The 23,013-nt window shown below is 46.6% G+C and overlaps 2 protein-coding genes across 2 annotated transcripts in view; one reads left to right on the forward strand and one right to left on the reverse strand.

Moving 5' to 3' along the window:
* Nucleotides 1-1,012, reverse strand: part of LOC144484888 (uncharacterized) — a 56,734-nt gene extending 55,722 nt beyond the window's left edge. Inside the window, exon 1 of the mRNA XM_078203253.1 lies at nucleotides 991-1,012. The gene's annotated coding sequence lies outside the window, so the exon portion shown is untranslated. The remainder of the gene's footprint in view (nucleotides 1-990) is intronic.
* The window catches only part of LOC144484871 (uncharacterized), a 79,253-nt gene that overhangs the window by 36,434 nt on the left and 19,806 nt on the right, over nucleotides 1-23,013 (forward strand). Inside the window, exons 5-6 of the mRNA XM_078203233.1 lie at nucleotides 3,339-4,010; nucleotides 13,423-14,421. Coding sequence (XP_078059359.1) covers nucleotides 3,339-4,010; nucleotides 13,423-14,421 — 1,671 coding nt within the window. The remainder of the gene's footprint in view (nucleotides 1-3,338; nucleotides 4,011-13,422; nucleotides 14,422-23,013) is intronic.

The raw sequence follows: 23,013 nt of genomic DNA on the forward strand, positions 1-23,013 counted from the left end.
CCACGGACAGAAAAAAACCAAACAATTCTTCTTGATTCAAATGCCAATGATATTCACATTATGGTTATTCGAATGACTCTCAGATCTGAATGTGATGTTTTTTGATATTTCTGTCTGCAAATCCTCCCCTTCTAATATCCTGTGAAAAAGTTTGCAAAAGTCAATACCATCCATGTAGAAAAGAAATTCAGAACAGATCATTTTCAAATCAACAAAACTATTTTTTCTTCTTTTATTCCTGAAAAGTTGTAAATCTGTCCCACATGGTGGCACAGTGGTTAGCACTGCTGTCTCACAGGGCCAGGGTCCCGGGTTCAATTCCGGCCTCAGGTCACTGTCTGTGTAGAGTTTGCCCTTTCTCTCTGTATCTGCATGGGTTTTCCTCTGGGTGCTCCACTTTCCTCCCACAGTCCAACGATGTGCGGATTAGGTTGATTGGCCATTTTAAATTGACCCTGGTGTCGGGGGATTAGCGGGGTGAATGTATGGGGTTACGGGATAAGGCCTGGGTGAGATTGTCGTCGATGCAGACTCGGCGGCGCAAATGGCCTCCTTCTGCACTGTAGGGATTCTAAACATTCTGCTGTACCTAACATACATCCTCCAAATTCTCCTGAAGGTGCTGATTCAAACTGATCAAAAGATCCAAGCTCACTGCTTTTGTGAGACTTCTTGCGGTCCAGTGAACAGGCCCGAAAATCTTCAGGCAACCTGTTCGCCTATATCCTAAATAAATAATATATGTTGATCCCAAAGCGTTTTTCCACAGGCAGCCCCAGGAGTCACAGCCTCTGGATCTCTCACAATTAGATTCTCCCAATCAGCCTTTTTGTTCTGCTTTTTCCAGCTGCTCAGATTTCCTTCCTCTCCATCTCCCACTCACAGCTTCACTATTCAGTTACTGAATTCTTGCTTCCATCCTGAAAACCTCTCAGACCCTGCCTGTTCCTCTTCTCTTTCTGTTCAACACAAACAAACTGTTTTACTCACAGATGTGGGACACAGGAAGAAGGTTCAGTCTGTGTGAAGCTCAACCTCCTGTGTCACAAAGTCCACCCTCTGATTGGCTGGAGGACAAGAGTCCTTCCGGTCTGCCAGGGCTCCCGATTGGCCGGAGCCGTCAGCCTGGAAACCTTGGCTCCAAGAGGTGCATGTGGAGGGGGAGGAAAAGGGGGAGGCGGGGCTTCCGTGTCCGCTCGCCCGGGCCTGCGCACTGGAACCCCAGGATGTCACCTTGGAGCAGACTGATTCCTATTGACTGATTCAGGGGGGACTCCTCTGTGGACGTCACAAAGCTTTCAGAGGGGCGTTCCCAGCACTCAGTCACCCATTGGAGCACAAGCACAACACTGCGGATTGGACAACAGCTCCCGCGTTCGGAGGTCAAAGTGTCTCCTACCCCCACGTGGGCTCCTACCCCCGTATTGTCGTCATGGCAGAGATTGACCAATGGGAACGCCTGGAGGACCTAGAATCCTCCAGCCAATCAGGGCGCGCGTTTTGTGCCAATGGCTGCACGGATCACCCCCCCATTGTGTGAATGAGGAGCTTGTTCAGCTGCTCATCACGGCCCAGCAAAGCGGCTGCTTCTCTCCCTCTGAATGAAGATTGAGCTTCACACACATTACAACCTCTTCCCCTGTCAAACATCTGTGAGTAAAACACTTTCTTTTCTATCCATTTATATTTCTTTTCTCATTCTGGGGGAAATTGGGAACTTGCAGCAACTGATGGGAAAGGAAGTGAATCCAGGGAGGCGGCAGACTCTGGAAAGGTTAGCCCAGGTCTCTCTCTCTCTTTTAAAGTTTATTTATTTGTCACAAGTAAGGCTTACATTAACACTGCAATGAAGTTACTGTGAAATTCCTCTAGTCGCCACACTCCAAAGCCTGTTCGAGTCAATGCATCTACCCAGCATGTCTTTTAGACTGTGGGAGGAAACCGGAGCACCCGGAGAAAACCCACGCTGACACGGGGAAAACGTGTAAACTCCACACAGACAGTGACCCAAGCCGGGAATCGAACCCAGGTCCCTGGCGCTGTGAGGCAGTAGTGCTAACCACTGAGTCACCGTGCGGCTCTCTCTCTCTCTCTCTTAAAGAGATTGACATCCTTTGCTCCCTCAGCTTGATACATTCATTTGTCTCACGGAAATGATGGCCTCTTTCCTAATGTTCACAATTAAAAGGGTGGTTTCCCCAGAAGATGCTGAGATTTAAGGACGTAAATTAATATAGGACAGAGAGTAATATGGTATGTTTTAGATACATTATTTATCGATCTGCAATAAACTTCAGTTATTATTTAGTCTTGTAATATAATACTCGAGTTACGTTATATGTTTCCAGTTGTAGTTACAGCACAGAAAAAGTCAATTCAGCAACTTGAGTCCATGCTGACAATCGTTGGAGCAATCCAGTCAGTCCCATTCCCCTTCTATATCTCTGCTCCCCTGCAAGGTTATTTCTTCAAGTGCCTATCCAATTTCATTTTGGAATCATCGATTATGTCCAATTCCACCATTCTCATAAGTAGCAGGTTCCTGGTCATGCACATTCACTCAGAAATAAAGCTTGTCCTTGCGTTAGTTCTGTATCCTTAATCAGGTGATGTTGTGTATATTAAATATATACATACACAAAGCCAGCAGCCTATGTGGTGGTCTTCAAGCCGTTGTGCCCTGGACAAGAAGCAGTAAGCATGTATCTGTCAATCAGGAGAATTAGGAGGGAGTATATTAGGTACAGCAGAGTGAGAATGGAGGATGGTGTGTGGTGTGGACACTTACAGCTTTTGGGGAAGAGGCAAGACTATTCCATTGAAACTACAATTGTCTGTTCTGAATTTCTATCCTGTCCTGCCAGTGATAACTTTTGTGAACCCTTTTCACAGGACACTCGAAGAGGATTTGCATTTGAGAAACTCAAACCAAATATCACATCAAGATTTGACAGTCATTCAATTCATCAGGATCTGAATATCATTGTGCTTCGATTGTGGAAGGAGAAATGTTTGCCCGTTCTATCTGTGAGAAATGATTTCAACATCAGTGTAGCTGGAAAAGCACCGAGACACACACACACACCCAAGTGAGAGTGTTCCAGTGAACTGACTGTGGAAACAGCTTCACACAGCCGGAAAAAGCATCACACCATTCACAGCGGGGAGAAACCGTACTCAAGTTCCATGTGTGGATGAGGCTTCAATTGATCATCCAACCTGGAGGGACATAAGGATACCGGCACCATGGAGAAACCGTGGGAATGTGGGGACTGTGGGAAGGGATTCTGCACCCCATCTGCATTGGAAACTCATCATCGTGTTCACACAGGTGAGAGGCCATTCACCTGCTCTCAGTGTGGGAAGGGATTCACTCAGTCATCCACCCTGCTGAAACACCAACAAATTCACACTGGAGAGAAACCGTTCATCTGCTCTCAGTGTGGGAAGGGATTCAGTAATTCATCTCACCTGCTCACACACAAGCGAGTTCACACTGGGGAGAGACCATTCACCTGCTCTGAATGTGGGAAAGGATTCACTCAGTCATCCAACCTTCTGATGCACCAACGGGCTCACACTGGGGAGAGGCCATTTACCTGCTCAGAATGTGGGAAGGGATTCAGTGATTCATCTGCCCTCCTGACACACAAGCGAGTTCACACTGGAGAGAGGCCATTCATCTGCTCCGAGTGTGGGAAGAGATTCCCTCAGTCATCCAGCCTGCTGATGCACCAGCGGATTCACACTGGAGAGAGACCATTCATCTGCTCTGAATGTGGGAAGGGATTCATTCAGTTATCTCACTTGCAGACACACCAGCGAGTTCACAATGGGAAAAGGCCATTCACCTGCTCTAAATGTGGGAAAGGATTCATTCAGTCATGCAACCTAGTGATGCACCAGCAAGTCCACACTGGGGAGAGGCCATCCATCTGCTCTGAGTGTGGGAAGGGATTCAGAGATTCATCCACCCTTCTGAGACACCAGCGCATTCACACTGGGGAGAGGCCATTCACCTGCTGTGTGTGTAGGAAAGGATTTGGTCAGTTATGCAGCCTACAGAGGCATCGGCAAGTTCACATCGGGGAGAGTTTGTTAGCCTGCTCTGTGTGTGGGAAGGGATTCACTCAGTCATCCTGTCTGGTGACACACCAGCAAGTTCACAAGTGAAAGCAATGATTAGATTCTGTTGTTAATCAGATCCAGGACTGAACCATGTTCATCTTGACAGTCGGTAAAGTGAGAGAGTTGGAGTATTTCTTTCTGCTAGACTGGCCGGTCTCTCAGTTTGGCTTCCAGTGGGCTGGTGTTCTTTCACCGATGTTGGCAGTGCTCCCAGTGCAGTCTAATCCTGGTTCAACACAAGTTGAATATAAGCTCCCCTGCTTTCCAATCCTAACCTACTCCAATAGGAGCTGTTTATATGGGCCCAACACTGGGGGAAAGATGTGAATTTTTCGAGTGTGTGCAAAGGAGATGTGCTGGAATGTGTCACGCATGAAAGAATTTGGAGGCAGGTTCAGTCATAGTTTTCAATAGAGAATTGGATCATTTTTTTGAAGAGGAAAAATTGACAGATGTGGGGGAAATGGGCACTGTGTGAATTTTTATTGCAGAGAGCTAGCACAGACAAAATGGGCTGAATGGCCTCCTTCTGTCTTGCCATTCCACAATTCTGGATTACCAGCTAGCTGATTCTGTACAGCACGACATGACAGTTGGTATCTCTCTTGCCTCTGAGTCAGGAGCTGGGGGGAAGGGGTTTGAATTCCCAAACCAGAGCTGGCATTCCCGGTACCAGTACCGAGGGAGAGCCGGACTGGCAGAGCGACCATGTTTCGAGTGAGACACTCACCCGAGAGCCCTGTCTCCCTCTCAGGCGGACATAAAAGATCAAACAGCAACAGCTGGAAGAGGACAGATGTAACTCCGTGATGTCCTGGGGCCTGATATTTATCCCACAATTAATATCCCACAAGTAAGACCAGGTGATCTGGTTATCATCACATTGCCTTCTGTGGGAGCTTGCTGTGCGCAAATTGGCTGCCACATGCCGATCTTCAGAAAGCGTTGACTGTGAAATGCATTGAGGTTCCCCAAAAGGCGGAAGGCACTATATAAATGCAAGCTTCCTTATGAATTAACAGGCTCCTATCCTTGTGGACAGATCGTCCAGAGGACCAGGAGTCAGCACAAGCCGGCTGAGTGCGGGAGGACAGGAACTTCCAGTGTGAACCCAGGCTGCTTCCCTTCAGAGGCCACTGAATACATTGTGGGACCTGACCATTTAATGAGGATACTTTGACTTGCTGAGCTGTGAATCCCACCCCTTTTCCCTCTGTAATGCTGGCTGAGAATGAGCATCGGGACTGGTCAATGTGCTGAAAGTACCTCTGCCCCTGAAGATCGAGATAATGTTTCCCTCTATAATTCTGCTGTAAATAATTTATCTCACAAACTAATGGATAGATTTCACCAAACCTTGGTACACTGACCGAGTATGGCCGTTGAAAGAAATGATTCATTTTTGGTTAAGATCGGGATCTAGGAATTATATAAAGGAGCCGTTCACAACGGGGGATCAGGCAAATTCACTTTCTCTATTAGATTGTTATGGTTTGTTTTATTTTGACTGTTGATTGTTTCAGGATTTTGTGGAGTATCTCGGCTGCTGGGGTGGAATTTGTCACAGCTGTCAAATGTGAGCTGAGTTTTCAGAGCAGGTTGTTGGATTAGGATTTGCCTAAAATCTCCTCCTGAGACAGTGCTCTTAATGAATAAATGTACTATTTTTAGCTTTATTGTCACAAAGCATGTTTTCATCCCTGTCTGTAACAATATACCTCAAAAGCTCATGGACGAGTTTAAACAAAACATGGTACATGAAATAACGCCTCAGAGACCAGTGTCCCTTCAACAGATTCCCTTTATTTACAAACTCAATTCCACTCCTAAGATGGCTTCTGTTACAAAGTCAGAATCAGGATTGTCAGTGCATTGCCATATTATATATATATATATATATATGCACACACACACACAGATGGTACTCCCTGATTAGGTAGGTGATCATTACCGACCTAATAGGTTGGAAGAACAATAGGTCAATAAGCATAGAGGCTGGGGATGAGGTTGGGGCCAAGACAAGGCTATCTAAGAGGAAGACCATTCTGGGGGAGTATGACCTCAGTGGGCCTGGAGGTCTGGAGTGCATCTGCTTCAATGCAAGGAGCGTCACGGGCAAGACAGACGAGTTTAGAGCCTTAATGCTTAGTGACGGAGACTTGGTTAGAAGGACAGGACTGGCAGCTGAATATTCCGGGGCATAAGTGTTTTAGGCGAGACAGAGGAGGGGCTAAGAGAGGTGGGGGAGTAGCAATGCTGGTTAGGGAGCATATTACAGCAGTACAGAGGGTAGACAATTTGGAAGGGTCAGGTAACGAGTCACTGTGGGTGGAGCTCAGAAACAGGAAGGGCGCAGTCACTATGCTGCGGTTATACTACAGGCCTCCCAACAGCCCACGGGAAGTTGAGGAACGGATATGTAAGGAGATTCTGGACAGGTGCAGAAAAAATTGGGTTGTTGTAGTGGGAGACTTTAATTTCCCTCACATAGACTGGAAATCGCTTAGGGCTGGGGGCCTGGACGGGAAAGAACTTATAAAATGCGTACAGGAAGGTTCTTTGGAACAATATGTTGACAGTCCAATGAGAGAGGGGGCAATACTGGGCCTAGTACTGGGGAATGAGCCCGGTCAGGTCATCAAAGTTGCAGTAGGGGAACATGTGGCAAATAGTGACCACAATTCTGTAAACTTTAGGATAGTAATGGAAAAACTTGAGTGTTGTCCTATGGGTAAGGTGCTGAATTGGGGGAAGGCGAACTACAACTGGATTAGGCAGGATTTGGTGGCTGTTGATTGGGAGAGGCTGTTCGAGGGTAAATCCACATCTGGCATGTAAGGAGCAGTTGATAGGACTGCAGGACAGGCATGTGCGTGTAAAGAGGAAAGATAGGAAAGGTAGGATTCGGGAGCCGTGGATACCAGTGAAATTGTGGGTCTAATCAAAAAGAAAAAAGAGGCATACATGAGGTCCAGGCAGCTAAAAACAGATGGCGCATTGGAGGAATACAGAGAAAGTAGAAAAGAACTGAACAGGGAGTTAAAAGGGGTCACGAAATGTCTATGGCAGACAGGATTAAGGAGAATCCTAAGGCATTTTATACATAGGTTAGGAACAAGAGGGTTGTTAGGGAAAGAATCAGACCTCTCAGGGAAAAGGAGGGGAATTATGCTTAGAACCAAAGGAAGTAGGTGAGATCCTAAACGAATACTTTGCATCAGTATTCACAAAGGAGAGGGACATGTTGACTGGTATTGTCTCAGAGAGATGTGTTGACCCGTTAGAAAAAATCTCAATTACAAGGGAGGAAGTGTTAGGTTTTTTAGGAAACATTAAGACAGACAAATCCCCAGGGCCAGATGGCATCTATCCTAGACTCCTCAGGGAGGCGAGAGATGCAATTGCTGGGCCTCTAACAGAAATCTTTGTCTCTTCACTGGACACAGGTGAGGTCCCAGAGGATTGGAGGATCGCAAATGTGGTCCCGTTATTTAAGAAGGGTAGCAAGGATAACCCAGATAATTATAGGCTGGTGAGCTTGACGTCCATGGTGGGGAAGTTGTTGGAGAAGATTCTTAGAGATAAGATATATGCGCATTTAGAACTGAATAATCTCATTAGCGATAGACAGAATGGTTTTGTACGAGGGAGGTCATGCCTCAAAAATTTGGTTGAGTTTTTTGAGGAGGTGACCAAAACGATTGACAAGGGAAGGGCCGTGGATGTTGTCTATATGGATTTTAGTAAAGCGTTTGACAAGGTCCCTCATGGCAGGCTGGTGCAAAAGGTTAAATCTCACAGGATAAAAGGTGAGCTAGCTAGATGGGTGGAGAACTGGCTTAGCCATAGAAGACAGAGGGTAGCAGTGGAGGGGTCTTTTTCTGGCTGGAGGTCTGTGTGTTCCACAGGGCTCTGTACTGGGACCTCTGCTGTTTGTGATATATATAAATGATTTGGAGGAAGATGTAGCTGGTGTGATCAGTAAGTTTGCGGACGACACAAAGATTGCTGGAGTTGCGGATAGTGATGAACATTGTCAGAGAATGCAGCAGGATATAGATAGGCTGGAACATTGGGCGGAGAAATGGCAGATGGAATTTAATCCAGATAAATGCAAAGTGATGCATTTCGGTAGATCTAATGTAAGGGGGAGCTGTACAATAAATGGCAGAGCCATCAGGAGTATAGACACACAAAGGGACCTGGGTGTACAAGTCCACAGATCCTTAAAGGTGGCAGCACAGGGGGAGAGGGTGGTGAAGAAGGCATATGGCATACTTGGCTTTGTTGGACGGGGCATAGAATATAAAGATAGATAGATAGATAGATAGATAGATAGATAGATAGATAGATAGATAGATAGATAGATAGATAGATAGATAGATAGATAGATAGATAGATAGATAGATAGATAGATAGATAGATAGATAGATAGATAGATAGATAGATAGATAGATAGATAGATAGATAGATAGATAGATAGATAGATAGAACAGTACAGCACAGAACAGGCCCTTCGGCCCACGATGTTGTGCCGAGCTTTATCTGAAACCAAGATCAAGCTATCCCACTCTCTATCATCCTGGTGTGCTCCATGTGCCTATCCAATAACCGCTTAAATGTTTCTAAAGTGTCTGACTCCACTATCACTGCAGGCAGTCCATTCCACACCCCAACCACTCTCTGCGTAAAGAACCTACCTCTGATATCCGTCCTGTATCTCCCACCACGAACCCTATAGTTATGCCCCCTTGTAATAGCTCCATCCACCCGAGGAAATAGTCTTTGAACGTTCACTCTATCTATCCCCTTCATCATTTTATAAACCTCTATTAAGTCTCCCCTCAGCCTCCTCCGCTCCAGAGAGAACAGCCCTAGCTCCCTCAACCTTTCCTCATATGACCTACCCTCCAAACCAGGCAGCATCCTGGTAAATCTCCTCTGCACTCTTTCCAGCGCTTCCACATCCTTCTTATAGTGAGGTGACCAGAACTGCACACAATATTCCAAATGTGGTCTCACCAAGGTCCTGTACAGTTGCAGCATAACCCCACGGCTCTTAAACTCCAACCCCCTGTTAATAAAAGCTAACACACTATAGGCCTTCTTCACAGCTCTATCCACTTGACTGGCAACCTTTAGAGATCTGTGGATATGGACCCCAAGATCTCTCTGTTCCTCCACAGTCTTCAGAACCCTACCTTTGACCCTGTAATCGACATTTAAATTAGTCCTACCAAAATGAATCACCTCACATTTATCAGGGTTAAACTCCATTTGCCATTTTTCAGCCCAGCTTTGCATCCTATCTATGTCTCTTTGCAGCCTACAACAGCCCTCCACCTCATCCACTACTCCACCAATCTTGGTGTCATCAGCAAATTTACTGATCCACCCTTCAGCCCCCTCCTCTAAGTCATTAATAAAAATCACAAAGAGCAGAGGACCAAGCACTGATCCCTGCGGCACACCGCTAGCAACCTGCCTCCAATCCGAAAATTTTCCATCGACCACCACCCTCTGTCTTCGGTCAGACAGCCAGTTACCTATCCAATCGGCCAACTTTCCCTCTATCCCACACCTCCTCACTTTCATCATAAGCCGACCATGGGGGACCTTATCAAACGCCTTACTAAAATCCATGTATATGACATCAACTGCCCTACCTTCATCAACACACTTAGTTACCTCCTCAAAAAATTCTATCAAATTTGTGAGGCACGACTTGCCCTTCACAAATCCGTGCTGACTATCTCGGATTAATCCGCATCTTTCTAAATGGTCGTAAATCCCATCCCTAAGGACCCTTTCCATCAATAAAAGTTGGCATATGATGTTGCAGCTGTATAGAACGATGGTTCGGCCACATTTGGAATACTGCGTCTAGTTCTGGTCGCCACACTACCAGAAGGACGTGGAGGCTTTGGAGAGAGTACAGGGAAGGTTTACCAGGATGTTGCCTGGTATAGAGGGTCTTAGCTATCGGGAGAGATTGGGTAAACTGGGGTTGTTCTCCCTGGAAAGATGGAGGATGAGGGGCAACCTAATAGAGATGTATAAAATTATGAAGGGCATAGATAGAGTGAACTTTGGGAAGTTTTTTCCCAGGTCAGAGGTGACGAACACAAGGGGTCACGGGTTCAAGGTGAGGGGGGGCAAGGTTCAACACAGATGTCAGGGGGACGTATTTTACACAGAGGGTGGTGGGAGCCTGGAATGCACTGCCAAGCAAGGTGATTGAGGTGGACACGCTGGGATTGTTTAAGACTTATCTGGATAAGCACATGAACAGTGTGGGAATAGAGGGATACAAAAGAATGGTCTAGTGGGCACATGAGCAGCGCAGGCTTGGAGGGCCGAAGGGCCTATTCCTGTGCTGTATTGTTCTTTGTTCTTCATTTGTTCTTTGACTCTGGGAGGAAACTGGAGCACCCAGAGGAAACCCATGCAGTTACGGGGAGAATGAGTGACTTCCATACAGACTCCACACATTCTCCCTGTGATCTGTTTCCTAATTTCATAGTTGGCCATTCAGTCCCAGCCTGTACCCGATAAAAGCAAAAGAATGATCATAAGCTATTTGTGAATCTGAAACCAAAAGAGAAAATGCTGGAAAATCTTCTCAGGTCTGGCAGCATCTGTAAGGAGAGAAAAGAGCTGATGTTTCATAGAATCATAGAATACCTACAGCGCAGAGAGAGGCTATTAGGCCCATCGAGTCTGCACCAACAACAATCCCACCCAAGCCCTATCCCCACAACCCCACATATTTACCCCCCTTATCCCTCTAACCTGCACATCCCGGAACACAAACGGGAAATTCAGCATGGCCAATGCACCGAACCTGCACATCTTTTGGACTGTGGGAGGAAACCAGAGCACCCGGAGGAAACCCATGCAGACATGGAGAGAACGTGCAAATTCCACACAGACAATGACCCAAGCCAGGAATTGGACCCGGTCCCTGGTGCTGTGAGGCAACAGTGCTAACCGCTATGTCACCATGCCGTTTCGAGTCCGGATAACCCTTTGTCAAAGCTAAAAGGCAGAGAAAGTGGGAGATATTTATACTGCAGGGTGAGGGAATGAAAGATGAATCATAGCCACAGAAAACAGGGGAAAATGTTTATTTGGAATCACGAGGTTTTGGTGCGCTGCTCCTTCATCTGGTGAGTCGCTCACCTGATGAAGGAGCAGCGCTCCAAAAGCTGGTGATTCCAAATAAACCTGTTGGACTTTAACCTGGTGTTGTGAGACTTCTTACTGTGCTTACCCCAGTCTAACACCGGCATCTCCACCTCATCCCTTCACAGGCAACAGAGGAACTCCGCGCAGGCGCAGTACAGGCCATGTTCTGAGCTTGCGCAGTGGGAGTGCTGGCGATCGGGAGTTCCCTGTTTCTTGTCCTTGCGGCGGGTAAGGAAGTGACGTGTCCGAGGGAGAGATTGGCGCAAAGGGAGGGCGGAAAGCATTCATAAACACCCAGTGAAGGCTGCAAACCTCGATTAAGAAGGTTCCAGGCCAGTTCCGAGTTTGTCCTGAGCCGCTCCTCTTCCCGCGGAGACAAACCCGGAAGAACGGCCGCCATCTTTACCGAGGCAAGGTGCAGCAATGCGCATGTGCAATGCTCCCTGCCAGCAGGAGGAGAGATTGTGAATGTCTGTCCTGGAATGACAGTGTTGGATTTTGAAACTCCTTTTACAGCGTTTAGAGTTTGTTTATTAGTGTCACAAGTAGACTTACGTTGACACTGCATTTGAAGTTATTGTGAAAATCCCCTAGTCGCCACACTCCAGTGCCTGTTCGGGTGTACTGAGGGAGTTAGAGGGGGAGGATTTGTCAACGGGAATTTCAAGCCAAGCGTCACGTCAACATTGATAGAATCTCCGGATTCATTCGGATCTGGATAGTACACAAAGGTAATTTCTGTTCATCCAGCATTGGATACCATAAGTGTTAAAGAACAAAGAAAATACAGCACAGGAATAGACCCTTCGGCCCTCCAAGCCTGTGCCGATCATGGTGCCCTAAATTATCTAAAACGTACCTTCTGCCCTTACTTGGTCCGTATCCCTCTATTCCCTCCCTATTCATTACCCATCCAGATGCCTCTTAAATGTCGCTAATGTGCCTGCTTCCACCACCTCCTCTGGCAGCACGTTCCAGGCACCCACCACTCTCTGCATGAAAAACGTCCCCCACACATCTCCCTTAAACTGCCCCCCTCTCACCTTGAACCTGTGCCCCCTTATAATTGACACTTTCACCCTGAGAAAAAGCCCTGTCTATGCCTTTCAGAATTTTGTAGACCTCTGACCTCTATCAGATCTCCCTCTGCCTCCATCTTTGCAGTGAAAACAATCCTAGTTTATTCAACCACTCCTCATAGCTGACCCCCTCGAGACCAGCCAACATCCTGGTCAACCTTCAGTCAGGATAGTGTGAGTGCCAGTGATGATGTTCACAGACTCCTGTTACCCTGGTCTCTCTAAGTGATAGAGGTTGAGGGTTTGGGCGATTTTAAAGAAGTCCTGGTTGATTGTAGCTATGACTCCCCCTGTCTCTTCCATCTTCTCCTTCTCACCCCTTTCCCTGAAGGAAATTAGTGAACCAGTTGCGTTTTTACAACAATCCGGCAGCTTTCATGGTCACGTTTTCCTCGTGCCGGCCCCACAAATTACCAGGTTCATTCAGCTCAATTTCACAACCTGTTTTTGTGGGTTCTCTCTCACTCCCTTTTTTCTGTTTTAAATCAATTTCACAGAGTTTCGGGAGGGCTTGGAGTCAGGAGATTCAAACCATATATCACATCCGGATCTGACAGTCGCACAACTTATAACAACGTAAATATCATCAGATTTTGAATATGGCAGAAAAAAGCACTGTTCACACTGGGGAGAAACCGTACACGTGTTCTGTGTGTGCAAGAGGCTTCAGCCGATTATCTTACCTGTCGATACACAATCGCAGTCACACCAGGAAGAAACCGTGGAAATGTGAGGACTGTGGGAAGAGATTCCAATCCCCATCTCACCTGGAAATGCATTGCCGCAGTCACACTGGGGAGAAACCATTCATCTGCTCCGACTGTGGGAAGGGATTCACTCAGTTAACCAACTTGCTGAGACACCAGCAAGTCCACAGTGGGAAGAGGCCAATGACCTCCTCTGAGTGTGGGATGAAACGCCAGCGAGTTCAGACCAGGGAGAAGCCATTCATTTGCTCCGAGTGTGGGAAGAGATTCTCAAGGTCACCTAACCTGCTCGCACACCAGCGGGTTCACACTGAGGACAGACCTTTTAAATGCCCTGACTGTGGGAAGTGCTTTAAAAGTGCTGGGGAACTCATGTCCCATCAACGTGTTCACACTGACGAGAGACCGTTCAGATGCTCTCACTGCGGGAGTGGGTTCAAGACATCCTACGCCCTAACTAAACACCAACGCACTCACACTGATGAGAGACCTTTCAGATGCTCTCAGTGTGGCACTGCATTCAGGCAATCGAGTAACCTGTCTGTACACCAGCGCATTCACACTGGGGAGAGGCCATTCTCCTGCTCTCAATGTGGGAAGAGATTCACTCACTCATCTAGTCTGCAGAGACACCAGCGAGTTCACACTCATGAGAAACCTTACATCTGCTCCAAATGTGGGAAGGGATTCAGTCAGTCCACCAACTTGCTGACACACCAGCAAGTTCACACGACTGAGAGACCATTTAAATGCCCAGAATGTGGGAAGTGCTATAAAAGTTCTGCGAAGCTGCTGTGCCATCAACGTATTCACACTGATGAGACACCGTTCAGGTGCTCTCACTGTGGGACTGGATTCAAGACATCACCTGCCCTCACATCACATCAGCGCACTCATACTGAGGAGAGACCTTTTAAATGCGCAGAATGTGGGAAATGCTTTAAAAGTTCAGGGGAACTGGTACGCCATCAACGAGTTCACACTGAGGAGAGACCTTTTAAATGTCCAGACTGCGGGAAGGGCTTTAAAATTTCCAGCAATCTGGTGTCCCATCAACGCGTTCACACTGGGGAGAGACCTTTCAGGTGCTCTGATTGTGGGACTGCATTCAGAGAATTATGTCACCTCACTGTACACCAGCGCACTCACACTGGGGAGAGGCCGTTCACCTGCTCAGAATGTGGAAAGGGATTCTCTCATTCATTCAACTTGCTGATACACCAGCGTGTTCACACTGGGGAGAGGCCATACATCTGCTCTGTGTGTGGGAAGGGATTCGCTCATTCATCCAATCTGCTGACACACCAGCGAGTTCACAAGTGAGTGGATTTTGCCATCAATTACATCCAGAAATGAACCCTATTCATTGGGCTCTGTTTCTGCTGATGCTAATAAACTCCATCTCAGGGCGGCACGGTAACAGTTGTTGGCACTGCTGCTTCACGGCGCTAGGGACCCGAGTTCAATTCCGGCCCTGGAATGCCGGATGACTGCGTGGATTTCCTCCGGCAGTCCAAAGGTTTGTGGGTCAGGTTGATTGGCCATGCTAAGTGGCTCCTCATTGTCAGGGGGATTAGCAGGGCAAATACATGGAGTTACGGGGATAGGGCCTGGATGGGATTGTTATCAGTGTATGCTCAATGGGCCAAATGGCCTCCTTCTGCACTTAGGTATTCCAGATTTGTGTTAAACATCAAAGAACAAAGAAAATTACAGCACAGGAGCAGGCCCTTTGGCCCTCCAAGCCTGCACCGACCATGCTGCCTGACTTAACTAAAACCCCCTACCCTTCCGGGGACCATATCTGTCTATTTCCATCCTTTTCATGTACTTGTCAAGATGCCCCTTAAAAGTCACTACCGTATCCGCTTCCACTACCACCCCCGGCAACGGGTTCCAGGCACCCACTACTCTCTGCGTAAAAAATCTGCCTCGTGCATCTCCTTTAAACCTTGCACCTCGCACCTTAAACCTATGCCCCCTAGTAATTGATTCTTCCACCCTGGGAAAAAGCTTCTGACTATCCACTCTGTCCATGCCTCTCATAATCTTGTAGGACTTCTATCAGGTCTCCCCTCAACCTCTGTCACTCCAGTGAGAACAAACCAAGTTTCTCCAACCTCTCCAAATAGCGAATGCCCTCCATACCAGGCAACATCCTGGTAAATCTTTTCTACACCCTCTCCAAAGCCTCCATATCCTTCTGGTAGTGTGGCGACCAGTATTGAACACTATATTCCAAGTGCGGTCTAACTAAGGTTCTATAAAGCTGCAACATGACTTGCCAATTTTTAAACTCAATACCCCGGCCGATGAAGGCAAGCATGCCATATGCCTTCTTGACGACCTTCTCCACCTGCATTGCCACTTTCAGTGGGCTGTGTACCCGTACACCCAGATCCCTTTGCCTATGAATACTCTTAAGGGTTCTGCCATTTACTGTATATTTCCCATCTGTATTAGACCTTCCAAAATGCATTACCTCACATTTGTCCGGATTGAACTCCATCTGCCATCTCTCCGTCCAAGTCTCCAACTGATCTATATTCTGCTGTATCCTCTGATGGTCCTCATCGCTATCCGCAAATCCACCAACCTTTGTGTCGTCCGCAAACTTACTAATCAAACCAGTTACATTTTCCTCCAAATCATTTATATATATTACAAACAGCAAAGGTCCCAGCACTGATCCCTGAGGAACACCACTTGTCACAGCCCCCCATTCAGAAACACACCCTTCCCCTTCTACCCTCTGTCTTCTTTGACTGAGCCAGTTTTGTATCCACCTTGCTCGCTCACCTCTGATCCCATGCGACTTCACTTTCTGCACCAGTCTGCCGTGAGGGACCTTGTCAAAGGCCTTACTGAAGTCCATGTAGACACCATACTCTGCCCTACCCTCATCAATCATCTTCGTCACTTCCTCGAAAAACTCGATCAAGTTCGAAAAATATTCACATCGTGAATATTTTTAATAACTCTAATACAAGTCAGTTCCTTTTGAAGGGCTCTCCCCTGTTTCCTCCATCCTCACCTCCAACAACAAGTGTGAGGAGCTCATGGAAATGCTTTGTCACTAAGATTGAGATAATCCAATCAGCTCTCCCTGCTGCTTTGCTCCATTCCATTAGCCCAACGGGCCAAACTGTCTCTAAACATCCCTCTTGTCTGAGCCCCGAACTCCCACTTTTCTCCATCCAGTCTCCACACACACCAGTGGGTTCATACTGCCGAGAGAGGATTTAAATGCTGAGACTGTGACAGGAGCTTTAAAAACCCACATTCACTGATGGTTCACCAGTGCATTCAGTCCGTTCCACTCCACTCATCTGCTCTCAGTGCAGGAAGAGGTTCAGGTGATTGTCCATCCTGCAGCAACAGCAGAGAGTTCGCACCAGGGAGAGGTCATTCACCTGCTCCATGTGTGGGAAGCAATTCACTGATTCATTCATTTTGTTAACACACCAGTGAGTTCACACTGATGGAATAAGTTTCAAATGTCTGGATTGTGGGAAATGTTTTAAAATTTCTATGAATCTGATGTGCTATCAGCAGGTTCACACTGACAGCAGACCATCCAGAGTCTCTCACTATGGGACTGGGTTCAGCTGGTCATGTGAACTCAGTGTCCACCAGTGCACTCACTCTGAGAGAGGCTATTCACCTGCTCCATGTTTAACAAGAGATTTACTCAGTCATCCCACTTCACTGCACATCAACTTGTTCACACTGATAAGGAACTTTTTCAAACTTCTGACTGTGAGCAGAGATTTAAATGCAAAATGTATCTGCTGATACACAAACACATTCACAGGCTGTTCACTTGCTCCATGTGAGAAGAGATTCATTTGGTTACCTCACATTCTGACACACCAGCAAGTTCATAAGTTACTACAGGGGCTGGATTCTGCTGTTATTGCTGCTGCTGTGAATCACATTCAGGACTGGACTTTGTTCATTCTGATATTTGGAATTTGTTTCTAATTATGTTCATAATCCCTGTAACTGGACTGGAGTTTAATATTCTAAATAAATGTGAAATAAAACAGTGATATTTGAATACATAGTTGCAGATGTTCATCTTTCCCAGCTGAATGTTTAACATTGCCTGGCTGGAGCGCAGAAGGGGCAATCTGGGGGAGGTTCACACAGCAGGAACAGAACTGCAGTCTGTTCCTGCCATAGGGTCACACTGAGAGGGACAAACAGCACTTTGGACTTTCTCATCTCTCTTCACTGACAGCAAAGTGGGTTAATCCTGAGGTGTGTAAGAAATGTGTCCCAACTGCTCTTTTCTATAGTCCAGAGCTCCTAAACATGGAACAGAAGGCTCTTTTATAACTATGTTTCGAGTCAGGTGAACAATTCTGAAAGAAAATCAAAATATTACAGATGCTGGAAATCGGAAATAAAAACAAAGCAAGAAAAACTCAGCAGGTTTGGTAGCATCTCTGCAGAAACAGAGCTAATGTTTTGGAACTGAAGAGTCATATTGGACTGGAAACATTGACTCTGTTTCTGTCTTTACAAATTCCGTCACAGCTGCCAAGCGTTTGCAAAAATTTTGAACAACGGTGAAGGCTGGAAATGTGCTGTCAAATCAAAGATTAGTGTGAAACTGGGACGTGTTCCTGACTGAAAGTGAAACAGCAGGTTTAAATTTCCAGATGACAAATGATTGTGGTAATTACACTGCACACTATTTCAAGAAAGATGTTAAGTAATTTAAAATAAGCCTGTTTAAATATATTTTCATAGAAAATAGGAACAGGAGTAAGCCATTCTCGGCCAGGCCAGTCATTCTGATCATGGACCACAAAAGATGTATTTGTATTTGACAACATCAAGTGGCAATGGCGGTGCCATTACCCAGCGTGCACCGAGAGGGTGACGATACCCTATCTTCAATACAGGAGATCATTGCGCAGGCTCAGTGCCTCTCTGACTGGAGCATGCGCAGTGCGGTGTAGGCAGTGGTCGGATGGGGTGGTGTCGGAGCAGCAGGGAGAGTAGAAACTGATTGTAGACACCGGGTGAGTGAGATTAAATGGAGCCTGAGAATCAAAAGGGAGGACTCATAAACACCCGGTATAGGAAGCGGAGCTTTCATAAACATCGGATATTAGCTTCAAACCACAAATAAGACGCCCGAGGCCCTGCCTGACCGATTTTGCAGTCTCCATCTTTAGAGAAAAATGGGCAGCGTGACCGCCATATTTATTGGGGGCAATGGACAGCAGGGCGGTGGCCATCTTTATAGGGGGCAATGGGCAACAGGGCGCATGTGCAGCCACCACCTCCATAGGGGGCAGTGGGCATTGATTCCAGAAGTTAGTTCCTGGCCTCTAGAATTGGTCTCTTTTCCATTAAGCCACAGAAACATTGAATTATTGCACTACAGAAAATGACTAACCAGTCATGCATGCGCTGGTTCTCTACAAGGGAATCAGCTCATCCCACTACCCTGTCTTTTCACTAACAAGACCAACAGAAAATATTTCCCATCCCCAAAACGGGCGGCGCGGTAGCACAGTGGTTAGCACTGCTGCTTCACAGCTCCAGGGACCTGGGTTCGATTCCCGGCTTGTGTCACTGTCTCCTCGTGTCTGCGTGGGTTTCCTCCGGGAGCTCCGGTTTCCTTCCACAGTCCAAAGATGTGCCGGTTAGGTTGATTGGCAATGCTAAAAAAAATTGCCCCTTAGTGTCCTGGGATGCGTAGATTAGAGGGATTAGCGGGTAAAATATGTAGGGATATGGGGGTAGGGCCTGGGTGGGATTGTGGTTGGTGCAGACTCGATGGGCCGAATGGCCTCTGTTTGTGCTGTAGGGTTTCTATGAAATTACCTGTGGAGAAGATTATGTTTTATCTTCTTGAAGAAGAAAAAAAGGACCTCACACGGGGTGGCACAGTGGCACATAGCTGCCTCACAGCGCCAGGGACCCGGGTTCGATTCCTGGCTTGAGTCTGTGTGCAATTTGTATGTTCTTCCTGTGTCTGCGTCGGTTTCCTCTGGGTGCTCTGATTTTCTCCCACAGTCCAAAAGACGCGCTGGTTAGGTGCATTGCCATGCTAAAGTTGTCCCTTAGTGCACCCGAACAGGTGGTGGAATGTGGCGACTAGGGGATTTTCACAGTAACTTCATTGCAGTATTAATGTAATCCTACTTGTGACACCAATAAACAAAAAACAGCTGCAGTCCATGTGGTGAAGGTGCTCCCCTTTAGGTCAAGAGTTACAGGCTATTCACCCAGTGATGATGAAGGGACAGTGATACATCTCCAAATCAATAATTACAATGTGTATTTATACAGCATCGTTCATGTACTGGAGCATTCTGAGGCGTTTCTCAGGTGTGTTATAAAGCAACATTTGACAGAGTCATGTGAGCAGACATGAGGGTGGATGGGTGAAGGCTTGGTTAAAGAGGTAGTTTTAATGAGTATCTTAAAGGGGGGAAGGATGACACAGAGGGGGAGCAGTTTAGGGGGAAATTCCAAAGATTATGGCCTTGGTAACTGGGAGTGCGGACACGTATGATGGAGTGATTAAAACTGTGAATGCTGAGGAAGCCGGAATGAAAGGAATGCTGAGATATTGGAGGGTTGTGAGGCGAGAGGAGATTACAGAGATAGGGAGGGGTGAAACCATGGAGGTACTTGAGGACAAGGATGAGAAATTTAAAATGTTGATTCATAAACAGGAGCCTTTGTAGCACAGGGGTGGTGGGTGAACAAGATTTGGAATGAGTAAACATGTGGGCAGCAGAATTGTGATGACCTCAAGTTAATAGACAGGTTGAGTGAGGGAGACCGGCCAGGGGTGTGTTAGAATTATTAAGTCTAATGGTAACAAGCACTCAGATCGTGCATGGATCAGCTGGCGGGGGTATTCGCAGACATCATCAACCTCTCTTTACAACAATCTGAGGTCCTATCTGCTTCAAGAAGATGACCATCATCTCAGTACCAAAGAAAAGCCAAGCAGCGTGCCTTAATGACTATCATCCGGTGGGTCTAACATCCATCATTATGAAGTGCTTCGAAAGGTTAGTCATGGTACGAATCAATTCCAGCCTCTCGGACTGCCTGGATCCACTACAGTTCGCCTACCACCCAACAAGTCCACAGCAGACACCAATTCCCTGGCTCTGCACTCAACCCTGGAACATCGAGATTACAAAGACAGTGATGTCAGACTCCTATTTATTGACTACAGTTCAGCCTTCAACATCATTATTCCCACAAAACTCATCTCCAAACTCCGTGGCCTGGGTCTCGGCATCTCCCTCTGCGACTGGATGCTGAGCTTCCTAACCCACAGACCACAATCAGTAAGGACAGGCACAACACCTCCTCCACGATCATCCTCAACACCGGTGCCCCACAAGGCTGTGTTCTCAGCCCCGACTATACTCCTTATACACCTATGACTGTGCGGCTAAATTTCCCTCCAAGTCGATTTTCAGGTTTGCTGGTGACACCACCGTAGTGGGTCGGATCTCCAACAATGACAAGACAGAATACAGGAATGAGATAGAGAATCTGTTGAACTGGTGCAGTAACAATAATCTCCCCCTCATTGTAAACAGAAATGAAGGAGATTGCCATCGACATAAGGAAACATAGTGGAGAACGTGTCCTGTCTATATCAACGGGGATGAAGTAGAAATGGTCGAAAGCTTCATGTTTTTAGGTGCCCAGATCATTAACAACCTGTCCTGGTCCCCCCAAGCCAACACTATAGTTAAGAAAGCCCACCAACACCTCTACTTTCTCAGAAGACGAAGGAAAATCTCGCAGGATCCAGGGTGAGGTAGCTAAATGGATACAAAATTGGCTTGATGACAGAAGCCAGAGGGGAGTTGTAGAGGGTTGTTTTTCAAACTGGAGACCTGTGACCAGCGGAGTGCCTCAGGGATCGGTGCTGGGTCCACTGTTATTTGTCATTTATATGAATGATTTGGATGAGAATATAAGAGGCATGGTTAGTAAGTTTGCAGATGACACCAAGATTGGTGGCATAGTGGACAGTGAAGAAGGTTATCCAGGATTGCAACGGGATCTTGATCAATTGGGTCAGTGGGCTGACGAATGGCAGATGGAGTTTAATTTAGATAAATGCGACGTATTGCATTTTGGTAGATTGAACCAGGGCAGGACTTACTCAGTTAATGGTAGGCCATTGGGGAGAGTTACAGAACAAAGAGATCTAGGGGTACAGGTTCACAGCTCATTGACAGTGGAGTCACAGGTGGACAGAGTGGTGAAGAAGGCATTCGGCATGCTTGGTTTCATTGGTCAGAACATTGAATACAGGAGTTGTTGAAGTTGTACAAGACATTGGTTTGGCCACACTTGGAATACTGTGTTCAGTTCTGGTCACCCTATTATAGAAAGGATATTATTAAACTCGAAAGAGTGCAGAAGAGATTTACTAGGATGCTACCGGGACTTGATGGATTGAGTTATAAGGAGAGCTGGATAGACTGGGACTTTTTTTCTCTGGAGCGTAGAAGGCTGAGGTGTGACCTTATAGAGGTCTATAAAATAATGAGAGGCATAGATGAGCTAGATAGTCAATATCGTTTCCCAAAGGTAGGGGAGTCTAAAACTAGAGGGCATAGGTTTAAGTTGAGAGGGGAGAAATACAAAAGGATCCAGAGGGGCAACTTTTTCACACAGAGGGTGGCGAGTGTCTGGAACAAGCTGCCAGAGTAGAGGCGGGTACAATATTGTCTTTTAAAAACCGTTTAGACAGTTACATGGGTAAGATGGGGAAAGAGGGATAAGGGCCAATTGCGGGCAATTGGGACTAGCTTAGCAGTTTTTAAAAAAGCGCAGCATGGCAAGTTGGGCCTAAGGGCCTGTTTCCATGAGGTAAACCTGTATGACTATGAAATTTGGCATGTTAGCTGTGACTTTCACCAACTTTTACAGATGCACCATAGAAAGAATTAGCATCAGCTTGGTATGGCTCCTGCTCTGCCCAAGACCGCAAGGAACTACAGAAGGTCATGAATGTAGCCCAATCCATCACTCAAACCAGCCTCCCATCCATTGACTCTGTCTACACTTCCCGCTGCCTCGGCAAAGCAGCCAGCTTAATTAAGGACTCCATGCACCCCGGACATTCTCTCTTCCACCTTCTTCCGTCGGGAAAGAGATACAAAAGTCTGAGGTCACGTACCAACCGACTCGAGGACAGCTTCTTCCCTGCTGCCATCAGACTTTTGAATGGACCTACGTTGCATTAAGTTGATCTTTCTTTCCACCCTAGCTATAACTGTAGCACTACAGTCTCGTTTCCTTCTCTATGAACGGTATGCTTTGTCTGTATAGCACACAGGAAACAATACTTTTCACTGTATGTTAATACATGTGACAATAATAAATCAAATCAAAACAAAACAAAGGAATGGGTGATGGTTTCAGCCGCAGATGAACTGAGAGTAGACTGGAGTTGGGTGATGTTACTGAGGTGGAACTGGTCTTGGTAATGATGTGGATTTGTGGTCAGATTCTCAGGTTGGGTGAAATATTTTGCTATGTGAACAGTCTGGCTCAGTCTCAGACAGTTACCGAGGAGAGGGATGGAGTCAGTGGGTAGAATTTGTAGCAGAGAGCGGTGACAATAACTGCACTTTTCCCAGGATTAAAATGGAGGAAAATTCTAGCCCAGAGCTGGAGAGATTTTTCAGGGAATCAAAGGATTCGGGGAGGGGGTGGGAAATTGGAGGTAAAACCAGCTCAATTTCACAACCTGCCTTTCTGTTTTTGAGAGTTCTCTCTCACTCCCTTTTTTCTGTTTTAAATCAATTTCACAGGGCGTTAGAAGGGGAAGATTTGCAGTCAGGGAAACTGAAACCAAACATCACATCAGGATCTGAATATCATCGGGTTTTTAACATGCA

Source organism: Mustelus asterias, unplaced genomic scaffold, assembly GCF_964213995.1.
Source record: "Mustelus asterias unplaced genomic scaffold, sMusAst1.hap1.1 HAP1_SCAFFOLD_130, whole genome shotgun sequence".
NCBI lineage: Eukaryota > Metazoa > Chordata > Chondrichthyes > Carcharhiniformes > Triakidae > Mustelus > Mustelus asterias.